This window comes from Apis dorsata, unplaced genomic scaffold (genome assembly GCF_000469605.1).
Source record: "Apis dorsata unplaced genomic scaffold, Apis dorsata 1.3 scaffold_127, whole genome shotgun sequence".
Lineage (NCBI taxonomy): Eukaryota > Metazoa > Arthropoda > Insecta > Hymenoptera > Apidae > Apis > Apis dorsata.
The window spans coordinates 737781-756001 of record NW_006263420.1 but is presented as its reverse complement, the minus strand read 5'-3'; the positions used below and the strand labels follow the sequence as shown (position 1 = coordinate 756001).

Below are 18221 nucleotides of genomic sequence, written 5' to 3'. Positions count from 1 at the left end.
TGCCCGTCATCGCGCGATTTCGGCCCGCGTGCAAAAAAAAAAAAAAAGAAAAAATAAACAGGGACGAGCGTTTGCGCGGTGCGCAAAGGTGTGTAAGCTCGAAGCACCGTGTAATTTATCGCGGCATTAATTTCGCCAGATTTCACGCTCGAGCGTGTGACTTTATTGCTGCACGGGACTGGGTCATTATGCGGCCGGTCCTCTCTCCAACTTCTCTTTTTAACGCGGTTATACACCGAGGCCGATTCGAGACCTGTATTATACCCGAAGTGGGCCCGTTCCCCCCCGATGGGTTGCGAAATTTACAGATGTGTGTAAGTGTGTGTGTTTCGCGAAGTTTAAAGGGTTAGCTCCGTAAGAGTTGGTTGGGTTAGAGATACGAGTTTGTCGAGTTTCAATGGGAACGTAGATCTCGGGGAATAGGTTGAGAAGGTTAATTATACTCGTATTCACGTTACATTCTTGTGCAGCTAGTAACACGCGCAATTAAATCCGGTAGTAATTTTAACCCTTCAGCAACGAGCGATGTATGTACATAGCATAGATCGGGGCCTCGATTCCTTCGCGTGTCGTCGTATTTGACGTATGAGTGTATCGTGCCAAGAGATACATTTGCAGATATATTTTTTTTTTTGCGAATAACGTGTCGCTGCTTTTTCCAAAACTTCAAACTTATGTCTCTCTCTCTCTATCTCTCTCTTAGAAGCACGGGTGTTTGTCGAACAGAGGAATTTTTGAAATCGAACGTACGAGGTCTCTTTCGCGCATAAATTACAGATCTCTCCTCTCCGTCCAACCGCGCATCGATAAGAAATATATTTATGTAGGCAGTTAAACAAAAAAGGTTGGTCAACAACTTTATCTCTTACGGTCGAGAGATTACGAAAGTTTGATAAACGCGAGCGTGTAATACGCGATTGAAAAAGTATCGTTTCAAAAACTGACCGTAATAACAATCCATCCTCCCCAACATCGGATTCAATACACGTTTCACGCGTCCCAGAAACAACAACGAACAAAATCTCGAAATCTCTACTTTGTAGAACGAATATTCCGACCGATACTCTCCACCAAGGACCAGTGGCTACGAACCGTACAACTTCTTTTCCCAACTTCTTTTCCCAACCTATACCTTTCTCTCCCAACCTAGAGAAAACCTATCCATCCGGCATCCATCTATCGACCCGTCACAATAAACCTTTCTCTCTCTCCCCCAATTATCCGCTCGCAATTAACTCCGCCACCATCTCTATAATGGGACCTATTATACACATATGGCGATCTTTACCCCGACGACGCTGTCGTCGTAAGTAACTTTTCGAAATCGAAAAAAAAAAAAAGAAAGAAAGAAAGAAGAAACAAAAAGAAAGAAAGAAAGAGAGAAAAGAGAGGAACGTAGGCCGTATAATTCCGTCCACGAAACTCGGGCCGGTGCACGATTCCGTGGCATTGTTCGTGGTATGGATCCGCTTGAAGGGGAATCGTGATCGTCCGTCGTCGACTCGGGGGAAAAAAGGGCAGCCGGCCGGACGCGGAGGAGGAGGGGAGATATCGCGAGGCGGAGATTGCAATGCTGCAACGATGTCCGTGCGCATCCAGGCCGAAGGTTAACTCGGCTAACGTTCGGGCAACCACGGAATATAGATGCTCGGTACCGTTCGCCGCTTCATTTCCTTGAGTTATGGTCAATTACGGCTGTCTTATCTCGGCTGGCCTGGGTCCACGACTACCGTCCCCTGGCTGCCGCGGACAGGGATAATCTACTGACGGTCTACCTTCTGAGAAAACGTTCGCTGACTTCGAACAGTGGTCCTCCCCTTTCTGCGTTCGCAGGTGTTCCACTTTCTTTGTATACGGAACTGAATAGAATATTTTTTCTTTTTTTTCTTGGGAGACAATAATTTGATTTGCGGCCTTTTTGAGGTGTTGGAATGAGAGGATTTTATCGTGTAAGTTTCTTTCTTGAAGAGATTGTTCGAAGCTTGGAATTAAAGTAATAATTTTCCAACCCATTTGTGCCCAATCGTTCGATATTTGATAATTGTCAATTATTTTAACTAGGAGATAATCGGAGAATATTATTCTCAAGTTACAACAAAATATATACACACATCTCACAATAGTTTCGTTTTTACTCTGCGTAATCTGACGCTGGAACGAAGAAAAAAAAAAAAGAAATACACATCTCTCCCTCATCCATAAGCTGTACCATATCTTATTACGGAACGATTCTTGAACACCGCTGGCCGACCGCTCGTTTCCTAATCCACTTGCATGCACCACGGCTGAATTTTCGTCACGCTTCCGCGATCGTGGCGAACGTTCGAAACGAGATTGCAACGCGAGCCGCGATTCGCTTCAATTTCGTTCGAAGCGTTCGAGCCAATCGAGATCCTTGTCCCAGCTACGGTTTCGTGTCTGCCAGCCGTTCGAGCGCGTGTCGTTCGAGCGTAATGAACGGCTGTACGCCAACTTTTCCGTCCAACAACAAACTTTGTTTATTGGGAATTACATTACGGAAATGACGCGCGCCCGTTGCGAATCCGAGCCTCGAATCCAACAATCGTTCCGCTTGCCCACGTTACGCCCGTTGACTCGCTCGCTCAAACTTCCTTATCGAAGGGATTACGCGCGCGACCGCTTACGAGAGCGAACGTGGAGGATGTTTGGATGCCCAGAAAGCGGAGATTTTTACGAATCTATATATATATATATTTCTGATTTTTGAACTTTTTATTTAGCGAGCGAAACTTTGTTACTGACTGGATAAAGGTTTTATTTCGAATAGCGACTCTCTTGAAAAGAATAGATAGTTTCTTACAGAGGGTTTTTCCACGGGAAGTTTTGCCACTCGGAGCATGGAACGAGTTCGAAATTGCGCGGATGGAACGTGGAGGATACACGGGTTTCGAATCGTTACTTCGGGCAGAGGTAGAACTTGAATTCATCTCGTCGATAAGTTTCGAAGTTATCGTTGATGGTATATCGTTCCGCTGACGTTTGATCGGCGTCTAGAAGCTAGCTAGCTAGCTTCATCAACGGGCTCGCGCTGATATTGATGCGTGTTTTACGCTTAATCATTTATTTCAGGATATCTATGCGCGCTTCACGGATCATTGATCACCAAGTCGGGGCCTTTAATTGGCTTGATCAATTAAAAATGGTAGGAGATCGACCGGGATAGCGTTTAAATAATGACTCGCGCATTCGTAGCTGTTATTAAGATGTTTCATTAGTTTCGTTGCATTTTTCGCTCGACCGTCGTTTCTGCGCTCTCCCGGTTTAATTAATTGAAAAGTGATTTGTATCTCTTGGTATTTTTCTAATATCGTATCACCGCGCAATAAAATTTGCATTATACTAGCCCCGCGTTTCTTAAATCATTCGCAATTTCATCTCTCGTGAAAATTCTCTTTTCGGTGGAAATTTACTTTTAAAATTTTTATATGAAATATCTATGCATATTTTTTTTTTCTTTTCACAAAAATCTTACGTTTACAATCATTTTCCAACATCTTTCCTTCACCTCACAGCTTCCCACGAATCCCTTCCGCAACACTTAACCGAGACGATCCTCCTTTTCTCGCGTGTTTGCAACAATCTTGGAACGGAAAACGAGCGGAACCCAACAATATACTTAAACGATGCAGCCATAGTGAACTGTGGTCGAAGGGAAACAGTACCTGTAACGTGAGTTTTCACAACTCGTTACTCGTAGGATAGGTTACGATCGATCCCCAACGGGCAGAATTTGCATTTCCACGCATTGCCAATAACACGGGGTGTCCATGGGCTCACTTACTCGATCCGTCATGCGCCCAAGTTTGACGCATCGCAATGAATTCTCGCGTTGAATCGTTGAAATTAATCCCGCGTAAGCGGTTACTACCGTTAATCACACCAGATTTAACACCCTGTGAACAGGAACACTTTGACTCGAACGCCAAACCAATTCCCGTGTCTCCAGAGTTAAAATCAATCTAAAATTAGCTCTTCTTATCTCTGTTCAAAAAAATCGGTCTAAATTCTCAAACACGTCGAGAATTCGATCGCAAGTGTAACAATTTCGATGAAACGCCGCGATCGCGTTCCATTTGGCCCGATTCGAAAGAGAGAGAGAGAGAAAAGTAAAGAACATACGAATGAGTAATCGTTTCCCTGTACCGTCGATACGTCACACTCGGAATGTGAAGTACACGGTGGACTGTCATGCGCGAGTTATAGATGGATTCTGGTGCAGACCGATGTCGGTGCAGAGGAGGAAATCTCGTCGTACTTATTTTTCGCGCGATCGATTTATACAGTTCAACCTTGCGACGCGACATCCGTGACAGCCTCGTTGCTCACGACACACGTCGTATTGTCCACCGTTCCACCGCCACTTAATCTTGTTCTACCCTTCGAGAATCTCTCTCCCTCTTTGTCTTTCTCTCTCTCTCTCTCCGTCCCCTCCGTCCTTCTTCCTCCCCAAGTCGAAATGGTCGCTCGAATTTGTTGGCCGTCCGTACCGTTTAATTTCTCTAGCCACCGGAACTGGGGGGACGTGAGACGCGAATCGCGGTCAACGTCAGTCGCGGTTGTCAAGGATCTCGTGCGCGGAGAAACGGTGCTGTGTCGTCTTCTGTTTGTATTCTTTCGAGATTATTACTACCGTTAGCATGGTTTTCCGGATTGGATGGGTTTCGCGTTATGAAAAGGTGAGGTGAAGGGAGCGAAGTTTTAATTTTTAACCTCGCTACGAGGGGGAGGTAGTTAGTTAGGCGCGATTTTATAGGATAAGATGTCGACAAATTATTAACTTTAAGATTAAATAGTTTAAAAAAAGGATACGATGAAAAGGATTTTTAGTACAAAAGAGAAGAGGAGGATTGTTTTGCAAATTTCAATGATTTTGTTAGATCCTCCTCCCTTGATCGTAACTCTGTTCCCGTAATAACGTTAATGAATTATTTGTCGTATAAAAATAGTGTTCTTCTTCGAGTAAGAAGAATCATCGTTTCTTTCGTACAAGTTAGATGAGAGGGGTCTTAATCATACGGTTTACAAGATGCATTAAACGCGAATACGATGTTCAAATTGGTAATCGATACTGTTATAGTTTAACTTGGAGCAAGTCGGTCCTTTCTCTCTGGATAATTAGAATCGAAAGGGTGGGAGGGCGTGTTGAACCCTTTTTGTTATTAAATAAACAAACGTCCTTCGAAGTAATCACTGACATTATTTAAATTACACATCTGGTGTGCATCGAAATTGCAGAACGAAATAGTCTACCGGAGATAATAACTACTGACTTTGTGTTTAATAAACGAAACCATTATAACAATTGAACACTGCAGAGAGGGTTTACATATCGGGATCATCGATACGAATAGAGAAGAAATAGAACGTGCGATCTCGACGCCTCTTCTTCTTTTTTCTCTCTCCCTTTTTTTTCTTCTTTCCATCAATTATTCGGTTTTCGACATCGTTTCGTATTGGCAGAAAAAATCTAGGTCGCGATAATTTCTTAATTGGATTCTCATTCATTTCTTCCTATGCAAAACAGCGCTCGTTAAGGCGCAATATTCATGGCCCTCCGTCAGATCTGTTTTGTTGTCTCTTAGTTCTTCTTAATCTGAGAGCCAGAAAACACATCGAAAGGGAAGAGGCAAGGGTGTCGCGTTACATGGAACGTTGTTAACTCGGTGAAATATCGTGTGTATTAATTTTTATACCGCGGCTAACGCGGCACGGAGAGCACAGTGGAAAAAACTGGTTTGGTTCTCGCGCGCCACTTTCTGCGCGCGCAGATAAATCGAAGTCACCGCGACACGGCCTAAGGTTTAAATTCATTACGCGCGTTTCGCGTGACGAAGATACGAGACTTCTTTCTCTTTTTTTTTTTCAAAAACTTTTCAAAAACTTGTTTTTCCATCCTTTTTACCTTATTTTCTTTATTCGTAATCGTATCATCAAAAAAAAAAAAAAAGAAAGAAAGAAAAAGAAAAAGAAAAAAGCGATCGTAAAATTTTAAGTTCTCTTGATTTTTTTTTTATTTTTATTTTTTTTTTTTTTTGGATTAAATGAAAAAAAATAGAAATAGAAGTAGAATATTTATTCCCATAAATTCTATTGTTTCCGGATTAATCATCAACTCCGTTAGATTTATTTTATTCGTAACGTTTTGCAAATATACCATTTGTAAAGTCGTAACGAGATAAATAGTCAATTTTCCGGTTCCTTCATAAACATCTAACTTCTTCGACGCACGTCCATTCCCTCGAACGTTTCATTTAAAACTTACACGATTTAAAAGAACGTTTACTGCTCGTTTCACGCTATTCCATTTGCAATCTTTCCAAACAACATTGAAAACGCTACGTGACGCAAATCTTTCTTCCTATCGTTCGACAATAATCCTCTCGGAATAAAAGACGAAACGACAGTCATAATCCAATCCGTTTTTATCCCAAAATAAGCTATCAATTTTAATACCTATCTTAAAGGAACGCGTAGAAACCTTACGAGAAAAAAAGGCCATTGAGCGGAATTATTTAACAGTGTGTTGAATCATAAAACGCTGGAACGACGCAAGAAACGATCGGTGATCTTGCGATGATCCAGCTTCTTTTCGTGACACACTAACTTAACGTTCCCTCCCCCACTCTCTTCCAGCGTGTATTTAACGCATCCGTTCTTAGCTTAATCGCTCGAGGCAGCAGAAACGGACGGAAAAATCCGAAATAAAACGAGGCCGTATCCGCAAAAAGTACACGCACCAATCTCGTCCACACGTAAACGCATTACGCTAATTAATAAAAAGCTTTAATATTCTATTCCATCCGTACGAACAGCTTTACGACCGTGCTAACTCTCCCCTTTTATTACGCCATCCTCCGTTCTCTGTAGCGTTTCCTCTGACTCCTCGAACTCGCGTTTTCTATGCAATCATAGTCGCGAAGAAGTTTCGAGATCCTCTCGTCGTCGAATCGGGACGACGAGTATAATACAATATAATATAATACAATCTATGAAATTCGTGCGATTAACGCGCGATGAGTTTTCAAGGAACGACCCTAGCTATTCCATGGAAACATGACACGGAATGATCTAAAATAAGCGGACAATAAAGAACCGGATAATCTGGATATATCTCCGGTGTCCTCGATGCAAACGAGAAACCTTGGTTACTAAAAACAGACGCGCGCCTTGTTTCGCGAATACCAGAGGTCTGTGCATTTCGTAGAGATTCCGGATTACGTCCGGGATCTCGTGGACCAGGAATCTTGGGGATTCGTCACAGGGATCTGAATCTACGTAAATCTTCCCTAATTTCCCCCTCCCTCCGACCAGAGCTTTAGACTATCCCTCTTAATTCCTGTTCCTTCGTTTTATTTTTTCCAAAGACGATGAAGAAATTGGTGCAGGAAATTTTTTTCGTAATTTCGACGACGAGAGATAGAGAATTAGAAATAGAAATTTCATTATTTAGAACAAGAAAGTATATTGCGAGGATTTTATTATTATTTTACGCGAATAATATAAGTTAACGAAGACGAGAGTGATGAGAAATTAGAACAGATGGGCGTGCTCGTTGAACCGTGGCGAAGTATGCCAGGCCGGCTGGCCAGTTCGAATAGAGCCCCTACCTCTTTCCAAGAATTATAATTTCTCGCTGACAAGAGCGGCGGTTGATCGTGAAACACCTGTTGTACTCTCGGGTTGCGCACGGGATAAAATACAGAGATTCTTGGAAGAAGATAAAATTCACGCGATACGAACGGAAGAATTTTTCGAAAATTCCAATCGAAAAACCACTGCTCTCGAATTTAAATTCGTTCACCGAGAAAAAAAAAAGAAAAGAAAGAAGGCGTCGGATATCTCGCCCCGAACGACATTGACGCGAACGACATTGAACAGGTGAGGCAGCAAGCCTCATCCACGTCGAGAAACGAGTAAAAAGAGATACCTGACTACTGCGAAGGTTAAATCCGTCCCACTAATTGGACCAACCGAAACAGGCTCTCGTATGAGCCTCCGAACATCCAGTGTCCAGTTATCCGATATCGATTAACAGAAGGAGAAGGAGGATCATCTCGGCGCCTGGAGCCATTAACCCGGCCTGTTCGAGTGTTCCGTGACTCGTCAAACGCGCACGATAGATATCGATCCGCTTCTCTCCCTCTCTTTTTCCCCTTTCTTTTCCTTTTTTCGATCGGTGACCAAGTTGAAGCGCCACACCAAGGGCCCGCGAATTTTAACTCGCGAATTAAGGGAGGGGAGACTTGGACAGAGAGATGGAAAGCGTACGAGAGAAAAAGAAAAAGAGAAGGGTGGTCTGGCAGCTGGTCGTTCCATCTGGTTTTATTGTACGAGACGGTGGTGGTGGTGGTGGTGGTAGACAGGCGAGCAGCAGTTTCGTTTCGCCGGCAAAGCGAAGAATCGCCAAGGGTCGCGCGCATACGCACAAAGCCATATGTCATGTCGGCCCGGTTTAATGGCCTTTTAATACTACCTCACGAGCGGCACGTATCCCCACCCGCAAGGTGGTACCTTTGAATAGGCGCCTCGGAGGTGCGTCTATAAAGGGCCGACTATGCTCGACACGGAAAGTCGTGCCGTCGAGCACCACTCTCGCCAACCCTCTTCGGATTCCTGAGCGTCTGTGTCATCGATCCGGATCCTCGTAAACGTAAGAGGCGTTAAACGAGAGTTTTGGTGCCGAGATCGGTTAAGGGAAATCGGGAGTATAGGATCGAAAAGGGATAAAAATCGATACGTACGTTTTTCTTTACGTGATTTTTATCCCCGATTACGCTGAAAGATTGTTTGACCCCTTTCTCGTTTGTCGTTGCATTCTCCCGATTTCGAGGGAGAAATTGAGGACAGTTGAGAAGAAAGCAGGAATGTGAGCAGGAAGTAAGATAAAATTGGACGAATCGACACGGTTTGATTTTTATCGAATAAGATGTATGTAGATTTCTTCTTTTCTTGTATTCTTGGTTGTCTCGCGTGGAATGTGCGAGGTTATTTTCGCGTTTCTTGCTATGACCGTTGTAACGGGAAAGGAATGTCTTTTTTGGAACAGAGATATTTTAATGTGCAGCCAGGTGATTTTGGGAAAGAGTTGTTTGAGAAGTATGCGGGACAGGTACGAGTTTTATGAAATAAAACTTGCACACCGCTGCGATCTTCTTCGAAATCGTGGAAATATTTTTTGTATTTCTGCTATGTATATGTGTTACTGGAATCTATTTATTATTCATAGCTTGGTTCTTAATAGTTTGATATTCCGCATACTAAATAGATTCAGTTGTTAAAAGTTCAGTTAACCGGATGGACTAAAATCTCGTTCCGATAAACGTAGCTTCTGCGCTGTATTAAGCGTGCAATCGAATTTATTCTATCTACTAGGCAATCATATTTTGCATACGATTATACGTTTAAGAAAAGAAAAAAAAAAGAAAAATAGAGAACTGACAATCTCTTTCAAAGTCATAACTGAATCCGAAGATGTACGTTTGAAAGATACCTGAAAATTTATGTTTCTTTCAAAAATAAAAATACGATTTGTTTAATTTTTAGATTTAAACGAAACGTATTTAAACAAGTTTCATACTATTTTATACATAAAATAAGTTAAAGTTTAGAATCTTACGCATACATATCTTGCCACGATTTCGAAATTTTTCTGTATATTTTAATGCATCTAATATCGACGAAGGAATAAAATTCTTAGGCACTGATCTTCCACGTTTAACGCGATATTTGCATGCCAAAGGCTGATCCAAAGCCAAGGTTTATACAGCGTTCACGAAAGGGAGAAAAAGGGCATCGAGAGTCGGCCTTTGTCTTCGTTGAAATTCCAGCGAAAGCGGACGATGGATAGATGTGTTTTGCTTGCCACCAAGTTGGTCAACTTACCGGTCAACCGTTGGCTTCTTCAAGATACTTCCGACATCGAGGAAGCGAGTGTCTTTCACTGTAATACCGTGCCTCGAGGACTCTACCGTCTGCTGTTTAACATACGGATTCGTTCGTTCTGCCGAACATATTCTTCCAATTAAGCAAAAAGACCTTGAGCCAGGTGAATGCGCGGCGATCGAACGGTTTTAAATATTTGTCAAAGAAAAACTATAAGAAAGCGGGATAAAGGATGCCGTGCCTTCTTGCCAGATTTGAACAAAAAAAATTACCGTTATTGGACCGTAAAACTTTCTTCAAACTTCATCGATATTCTTGGAAATCGCGTCATGCATTGAGGAGAATTTCAATTTCATCGAATTTTCAGATTCGAATTTAACGTAGTTTTCCGAAAAGTATAAGAGATATATTTAAATTCTTATTTTTTGATCACTCGATTATTTTTCTTGTTATAATATATTTTAGATTTTCTATCGTTTAATAATTATAATTCGAGCCACATTTTTTTGTATACGTTATTCATATCGATCACATTCGTTTACTTTCTTTACTTCGCTTCAACGAGCAACGTGGTTAAAACGAATCGTAACTTTTGTTCTTTCTTCGTCGCCGATTCATTATATCTTTCCTTGGATTTCTTCGAACCGACTCGGGGGATACGAGTCGTAATTCAATCAATGACAGGGGAAATGTGTCACGCTGCCACGGGATGATAAACGAGTGATAAAAATTTATTTGTAAAGACACGAATAAAATCGCAAAATCTATCTCAGGTTTGCATCTCCTGCGGTGAAATCGTTACACGATCGGACGTACTTCCCACGTAATGAATAATTCATCGGTTGATCGATGGTTTTCAATTCCGGTCTGATTATCGTTCGAGTAGCGTTCAACTGGTCTTCGTCCGAAGCCGAATCGTATCATCGTCGATTGAGAACCAGATTCGGACACTACCTTACCGATCAAAGTTGCAGACGCTTCTGCATCGTGTAGGAGATAGCAGCACTCTACTCGTGTTCTTGCCGCCAATTATTAAATTCGTCGGATGCCTTGTCATCGGCGGAAATGGACGACGGATTGAAAAGAAACGTTATAAATGTTATAAATGTCAAAGGAACGAAAGAAAGAAACTTATTGATCGACGAATAGAAATAATAATTTAATCTTAAAATTTCACGTATTGGCCATTATTTCAATTTATAATTGTAATGCGATAGGCGACACGAGGTGGAAACCGGAAAAACCAGAATATCGAGGCGGAACATCGTGAATTTCCTTTTACAGCCGTGTTTATCGCGCCGATGCCACCAACAAAACAATGTTTTCAGGCTTCGATTCGAAACGGCGAGTTTAATGCGCACATCGCTCATGCCACTTGTCTCTGGAGCACCAGTTTAATGAAGTGATATTACTCAGAGTAATTTGCATATCGGATTCCGATAATTCCACGGATAATCGATTACTATAGGTGTCTCTATTTGTGATTATTCGGAAATCCCGTTAACAACGTATTACGAGGAGACGTATCATCGTGGCACGATTCGATATTATTAATTTGCGAGAGTAACAACGATACGATGTACGTACTTTAGAATTTTGGAGTAGATTCGTGCGTCTTGATTTTATTGCGAAAACAACGAATCGATCAACGATCGATTAATTAAACGTGGATATGAAAAAAAGTGTTGCACATTTTAAGATCCAATTGAGAATAAGAAAGGAAAGAAGGTTTGAACAAGTTGATTTTGAATTGAAAAACTTTCTCTATTTTCTTTTCCTTCTTTTTTTTTTTTAATAAATTGATTTTTCTTCGATAAGTATATCGTTTTCAATTTATTTGTCATCGGAACTAGAAGTTCTAATTACTGGTATAAATCCATACGGTGGTGTGCAATCCCTTGTACTATCCTCCCCGCTTCGATTCGACGATCCTTTTCTCCTTCTTACAGGTTTAGGCGAATTGTCGCATTTTATAATGAACTTCACCTCGGCCATCAATTCCTCCTTGAAGGAAACCTGCAAATTATATTTGTATAAATTCAATTACTAAAATTAATATTCATCAGTATACTGCACTGTATGGACAATTATCGTAGAACGATTCGATTGCACCCACGTTTTCACGTAGAGACGTGCATCCAACATCCCACAGTAATTCGCATATAGTGTAAAAGAAGGAGGCGGCAACGCCTACGGTCAATACCAGGAACACACCACCCACATTATCGAGATCCAGTTCCTCCGCTTGGCTCTGACCACCGTCTTCCTACGTGCATCATTACATACAGAATCTATATACAGTTTCAACTCTCTTCCCTTCTTACCAAGTTTCATCGAGAATCTTCTATCTATATACGTACTCGACATGTTCCACCCCCGCGTTTCTGCGTCCACCATTTCTTCTTCAGTTCCGTGATCAGGCCGCTTTGCTGCAGCTTTAACACGGCAGTGTTCAACGAATGGCGATACGGCGAGTCTAGAATTTTTTTTTTTAATCTTTAATTTTCGATGAAACGAGCGAAAGGAAAGGAACTTACGCTTCTTCATAGCGATTCCATAACCCTTGGCATCGAGAAGTCCACCGATCTGCGTCACGTTGCAGTAACGTTCAACGATGTATTCTATCGAGCTCGACTCCATCAAAAACGCGTAATCCTCTCTGAGCACCTTTGTCAATCCGGCGTCATTGTCAGAAGGCAGCACGTCCGCCGCGTTCTCCATCATGTATTCGTACATCTCCTTGTACGTCGAGTAGTTGGAATCCTTGGAATGGGCATAATTCTTTCAAAAAACTGAATTAGAACGAACGACTCCAAAATCTCGTTTGCCTATTCTCTCTCTCTCTCTCTCTCTTTGTTTTTTTTCTTTTGGTTAGTAAGCGGGGGTAAATGTTTTTCGATAATTTATCTATTATTTATTGGGAAAACTAATCTAATCTAAATTGATTGAAGGATGTTAAAAATGTGTCGAATTCTAGTTTCTACTTATTGAAGTTTGCAACAGCATTTGTATTAATTTTTGCAATTATTATATATTATTGATGATTTTTAATTAATCTAAGGAGATCTAAATGTAAACTGATATCGATAGCAGGCTAATTTCGATACGATCGAAAACACATTCACTTAAGCATTACATTAAAAATGATTAAGGTGATTAAGGTGGCGAAGGTTTCATGATCTATGTTCTACGATAAAATGTTGTAATGGAGTTCAAAAAACATCTGATTTTTCCAAAATTTGGTTCGAGAGATATCAAAAATATTCAATTGCTGTTCACAAAAGAGGAATCTCTCGAATGAGTCGTTAATTGTAATACTTTATCAAAGACAGTTAATAATACAAACTTAGTCAAACAAAGCGTCTTTACTATTCAAACGTCCCTTACATTTTGAAACAATTGGGAGGCTGTAATCATCCTGTAAAATTCCTTGCTACTGACAACCGTTTCATCATTTTTTACTATTCTATACACCATATTTCGTAACTCGATATAATATATTTTGTAAAAGGAAGCTTACAATAAGTATACACTTACTTTGAAGAACATGAACGTAGATCCTCCCACTTTGGCTCCGTATTTAATAGTCCGCTTTTTGGCTAATTCTTCCACGTTGGAAAATGGTGACACCACCGTTTCCACTGTCAAGAAAGCGGCTAAGTTGGCAGTGTAGGATGAGACCATGATGAGGCAGAAGAACCACCAGGAAGCGGCCATCATTCTTGTCGACAATCCTCTGATATTGAAATTGTACAAATTTTAATATTATCAATCGTAATTGGAATTATACAGAAATTTTGAAAACAAAAAATAAAAATAAAAGGAGAACTCACTCACATGGGCGCAATCTCGGAACCTTGCTGCATAATACTGCCAATGGTGAACCAAAGGGAATTCTTAAATGTGAATTGATTTTCGAGCACTTCGGGCTCCTCGATGCAAGGATACGGATTGTTCCACTCAGCCGGGCATATCCTGCCGATTATGAATAACACCACGGATACAAATATATAAGCTCCGATCAAATACCACCAAACTCCGGCCGAAAATGGAGAAAGGAAGGAGAACAAACTCGGCGGTGTCTTTGTCGGTTTTCTGTATAAAATGCTTATTCCTGTAAAAAAGAAGGGTTCGTCTCTTATTCGTGTAACAATTTGATGAATCGAAAAGTAGATACTTGATAGATCTGTCCATCTACCTAAATTCATAAAAGGCATAGTAAAGTCCACAGCCCCTTCTCTCTCGGACGTTATGGTTAAATCCGTAATCGCCAGATCGGCCTCCTGCAACGAAATTTCAATCTTTCAAAATTATCTAAATTTTAAATCCGATCTTATTTCTTTCCATGACAAATACTAACACCGGCTATTATTTTCCCGAGCATCCCCGACCATTTTTTCGTCTTCTTAGAATACGATCCGTACACGTTGTCCGTCTGCACCTCGAACGTGTAATTGAAACCCAACATTTTGCTCAACTCTTGAATAACATCGATGCCGAATCCCTCGTACCGATCATTTCCGATCATCGTGTCGGCCGACTTCTTCAACATTCCATAAGGATGACTCTGTAAAGATAAAGACAAAGCATCGTATAGATTTATCAGAGACTCATTTCCTTTCTAATCTCCTTCTTCCTTCTTCCTTCGTTGTTCTTACGATCGCGATTAGAATGATAAAAGTTTTATTCTGCAAGCTCAACTCGGCGTTAAATTTCGGGGGTTCAGATTCCAATAGCCATTCCACGCTCCATTTAGAGGCATTCGTGCTCTTCCATATCCCGATCTTCTTCAGCCCGTTCTCCGTCACCCTTACGACGTCCAATTGGAAATTGGTGCGAAAGCCAGCCGTGTCGAATTTGATCAAACCGGTCAAACCTTCCATTTCAGTCTGAAATATATTCGCAAAAATGGAATATCAATTCGCCCCCTTCTCCCGCCCGGATCGGATTCGATCAAATAATCCTTATTTCCAACTCCTTACCACTCTCATAAAATTACTCAGGCTGTAACCGTGCTCCCAGTTAATGGTGTCGTTACACGGCAATCTCTTCACGTCACCCTCGATGCTGTCCTTCAACTGTTTGAAAGCCCTGGCGAAAAGTTGTACGGCGTCGTACATGAGCGCGGGTTCGATTCTTAATTGACGAGGATCGTCCAGACCCCATTCCGCCTCGTGCATCTTCACGATACTCGTCACGATGGGACTTTCGGGATCGATCAAACGCACCCCCGTGAAATTCACCCCGGAATATTGGTACGGTTCTAGATCGATCGTTTGAAAGTCCTGAAAAAGGGTAGCCCAAGCTCGTTTTTAATCGTTTGGAAGAATTTTCAAGAAAGAGTTTCAAGAAAATTCCCCTCTATCTCGATGAGACGAGAACGAAGGAACGAAAGAAATCGCTTTATTATTACCAGGGAAGTAACTATAATTTTGTTCTTCTCGGACATAATCCCTACTTGCTGCGCCTGTTTCAACACTTCTTCCAATATGTCGATGGAACAGTCGATGATTATGTTCTCAAACTCGGCGTCTTTTATCTCCTTCATCACTTTCCTGCAAAATTTTACCACTCACTTTTCGAATATGAAGAATTCGTTCGTTTCGAATATGCACCTGTAATTCGGTCCAGGCCCCAAATGGTACAAAAATATCCCATGCTTCTTTGGATCCTTAATCTCCAACAATCGATGGCAACGGATCAAGCTATCCGTTCCCTCGTACAGTATCGCGAAAATTTTCCACTCGAAATCGATTATGATTTGATCGAATATCTGGCAGTCGTATCAAACACATCTATCGTTAATAAATTAGAAACTACACCCTTTGACGCTATTTTCTTTATATTTTCTACTCGAAGAGAATTCTCGAAAAGGGAATTTTGAATTTTATTCGAGAGTGTCGGAATCGGATTTATTTAAATTCATAAACAGTATCCGATCCGAACCGAGGAGGAAATCGAAATAATTTTTCAAAACGGAGAGCATTGGCAAAATCTGTTCTCGTATTTCACATACCATGGCGAGTGTGTCAGCATGTGGGAATAAATTTATCCCTTTGCCACGAGGTTGAGAGGGTTCCCATCTACCATAAATATGCGGTATTTCCTTGGTGTCGCATATACTCTGCACGTGTTCCGAGGTGAACCTATTTAACGGACCGAAAATGGCGGCCACCCCCGTGCCCATCAATTCGCATACTGAATATTTTTTGTTCAAATTAAAAATCATAACGAACTCTAGGAATACGTTTCGTAACCACTGTAAATTGAGATACCTTTCTGCGAAACCTCGAACGGATCTGTCCCGACCTTGTTCGATTCCGCCATGAGGAACACGTTTGAAAATTCCTCGTTCACGTGTCGCTGTTTGTTCACCGCCTTTATGGAAGTTTCGAAAGTACGTCGAATTCCGGCGTCATCGTCGAATAAACCTCCTAAAAGAAATTACGGTGAGCACGTGTCGCGCCTGTCCACGTTGGAGGACGGCTTCTATTCTATTAATATTTGCGGAACGCGAGCTGGAGACGATGGTGACGAGAGAGAACGTACAACTTTGACAACCGGGGATATTAATACGATTAAAGTTTAACAACTTTAGAAACACTTTGCGCGTCCAACTGATTGTTCCACAAAATTTATATACACGATAGCTTTTTTCTCACCTATGTGGACTTTCTTAGGGAATCCCAGAACGCAGGGGAGGAAGATCAATGGAAGATATTTGACCAGCATCTTATAGTCATTATCTAGGGCGTGACAAGTAATGAATATTAAATTAAAAAAAGGGATATTGACAATTTTCTTTTTCATCGGCGAAGAAAGTTTAACAAGAAGAATTATTAATGATTCTTTTTTGCGAATTATCGAATTCACGAATTGGACGGGTGCGCGAATTATTAACGCGAATAATTTTGTCATTCGTATTCATACATTAAAACTCTATTTCTCTGAACCGATACGATAATAATTTATCGATTCTCTCTATCGCTTATTATAATTTAAATATCGGTAGTTGAGAATAATTGGATTCGGTCGGATTAATTTGATTAATTGGAAATCGTAATCTAAAATTTCGTTTCAATAAATAAATCGTTGAACACTCTCGGATTCAAGTAACCGGAGATCGTAATGAAAACTGTTTAGAAAAATATACGCGATGTTGTTTAACGTCGCGACGATTCCTTGCCGATAGTTTAAACGATGAACATCCCCGACAAAACAAGGGGGATTAACCGAATCTGTAAAAGCCGGACCCCATGAAACCGCGATTAGCTTCAAAGACAGGCAGACGAGGCGGGCTGACGCGAATTTATTTGCAATGAGATTCGTGTGTACACGCGATTCATGGCTGGAGCAGACCGCTGGGATTCGAACGAGCACTTAACCACGCGACGTTGTGTAAACCAGCCGGAAAGCATATACACCGCTCGAATTCTCGACGCCGCGTAAATATTTAGAACCGTCTAAAATCAATCCTTCGATATTCAGCCCGCCTATTTATTCGAAGCTGCCAAAGGAGACGTACCTCGCTTCTCTGACTTCTCCTCCCTCGAGATTGATTTTCTCATCCCCGCGGATTTTGATTTACTATGTTGGAAATGATTATTGGCCGTTTGAGAGCTTGAAAAGAGCTTGAAAGCCTCGAATTTCGAAAAGATTCGAAAGGGATGGGTTGCTCGATTTTCCAACAACGGGAATTAAAAATGAGAAATCCACGATTAAATATTAAATATTATCCACGTGAAATGAAATATCCCGAGGCAAATCATAATTTTTCGATTTCGACGAAAGGTAAATTTTACTTTTTTATTTTCTTTTTTTTTATTTTTATTTTTATTTTTTTATTTTTTTTTTTTTTTTTTTTTTTGGGTTTGTTTTTTTTTTTTTTTTTTTTTTTGGGTTTGTTTTTTTTTTTTTTTTTTTTTTTTTTTTTTTTTTTTTTTTTTTTTTTTACCTGAATTTTATTCCAATTATCGAGAAAAATTGGAGCACGCGACTTAGTCGGTCAGCCATCTTAGGGGGATAATTTTAGCGGGATAATTTTTCCGCTGCGTATTTTCTCGTCACGAAGCGCCGAACACAAGCGTCGACATGCGATTTTCGAGCGTCGCACGATTGTCCCCTTGCCAAATGCACGCTACGCTTGTTCGTCGGCGTCCTTTTTCATTCATTCATTCATCCCACGAGCAATTCTCGCGGTCATTTCGCGCGTATCGATGCACGTGAACGCTCACCAATAATCCGTCAACGCGTCGACTAGTGATGGGATCGAGTATATCGCAAACATGCTCGAATATTGACTAGATCAAATTTATTAA

At 41.1% G+C, this 18221-nt stretch overlaps 1 protein-coding gene and 1 long non-coding RNA gene across 5 annotated transcripts in view; one reads left to right on the top strand and one right to left on the bottom strand.

Annotated features, from left to right (window-relative positions):
* The window catches only part of LOC116185203, an 86402-nt gene that overhangs the window by 6635 nt on the left and 61546 nt on the right, over positions 1-18221 (top strand). For both annotated transcript variants that reach the window (XR_004149999.1, XR_004150000.1), the window contains exon 5: positions 3534-3690. This is a non-coding gene — a long non-coding RNA (uncharacterized LOC116185203). The remainder of the gene's footprint in view (positions 1-3533; positions 3691-18221) is intronic.
* LOC102678343 (glutamate receptor ionotropic, kainate 2-like) overlaps positions 11687-18221 on the bottom strand; it is an 8030-nt gene continuing 1495 nt past the window's right edge. The window contains exons 1-16 of one of the 3 annotated variants that reach the window (XM_006612828.2): positions 18138-18198; positions 16566-16649; positions 16179-16337; positions 15920-16101; positions 15519-15676; positions 15317-15458; positions 14886-15188; positions 14562-14792; positions 14264-14470; positions 14102-14186; positions 13741-14017; positions 13441-13639; positions 12441-12684; positions 12264-12379; positions 12020-12169; positions 11687-11919 (exon numbers count right to left, since the gene is read on the bottom strand). In XM_006612828.2, the coding sequence (XP_006612891.1) occupies positions 11737-11919; positions 12020-12169; positions 12264-12379; positions 12441-12684; positions 13441-13639; positions 13741-14017; positions 14102-14186; positions 14264-14470; positions 14562-14792; positions 14886-15188; positions 15317-15458; positions 15519-15676; positions 15920-16101; positions 16179-16337; positions 16566-16635 (2706 nt within the window). In that variant the 5' untranslated portion in view covers positions 16636-16649; positions 18138-18198 and the 3' untranslated portion in view covers positions 11687-11736. Of the gene's footprint in view, positions 11920-12019; positions 12170-12263; positions 12380-12440; positions 12685-13440; positions 13640-13740; positions 14018-14101; positions 14187-14263; positions 14471-14561; positions 14793-14885; positions 15189-15316; positions 15459-15518; positions 15677-15919; positions 16102-16178; positions 16338-16565; positions 16650-18137; positions 18199-18221 lie in introns of those variants that run through there. The other 2 variants (XM_006612827.2, XM_006612830.2) reach the window with 2 other exon arrangements.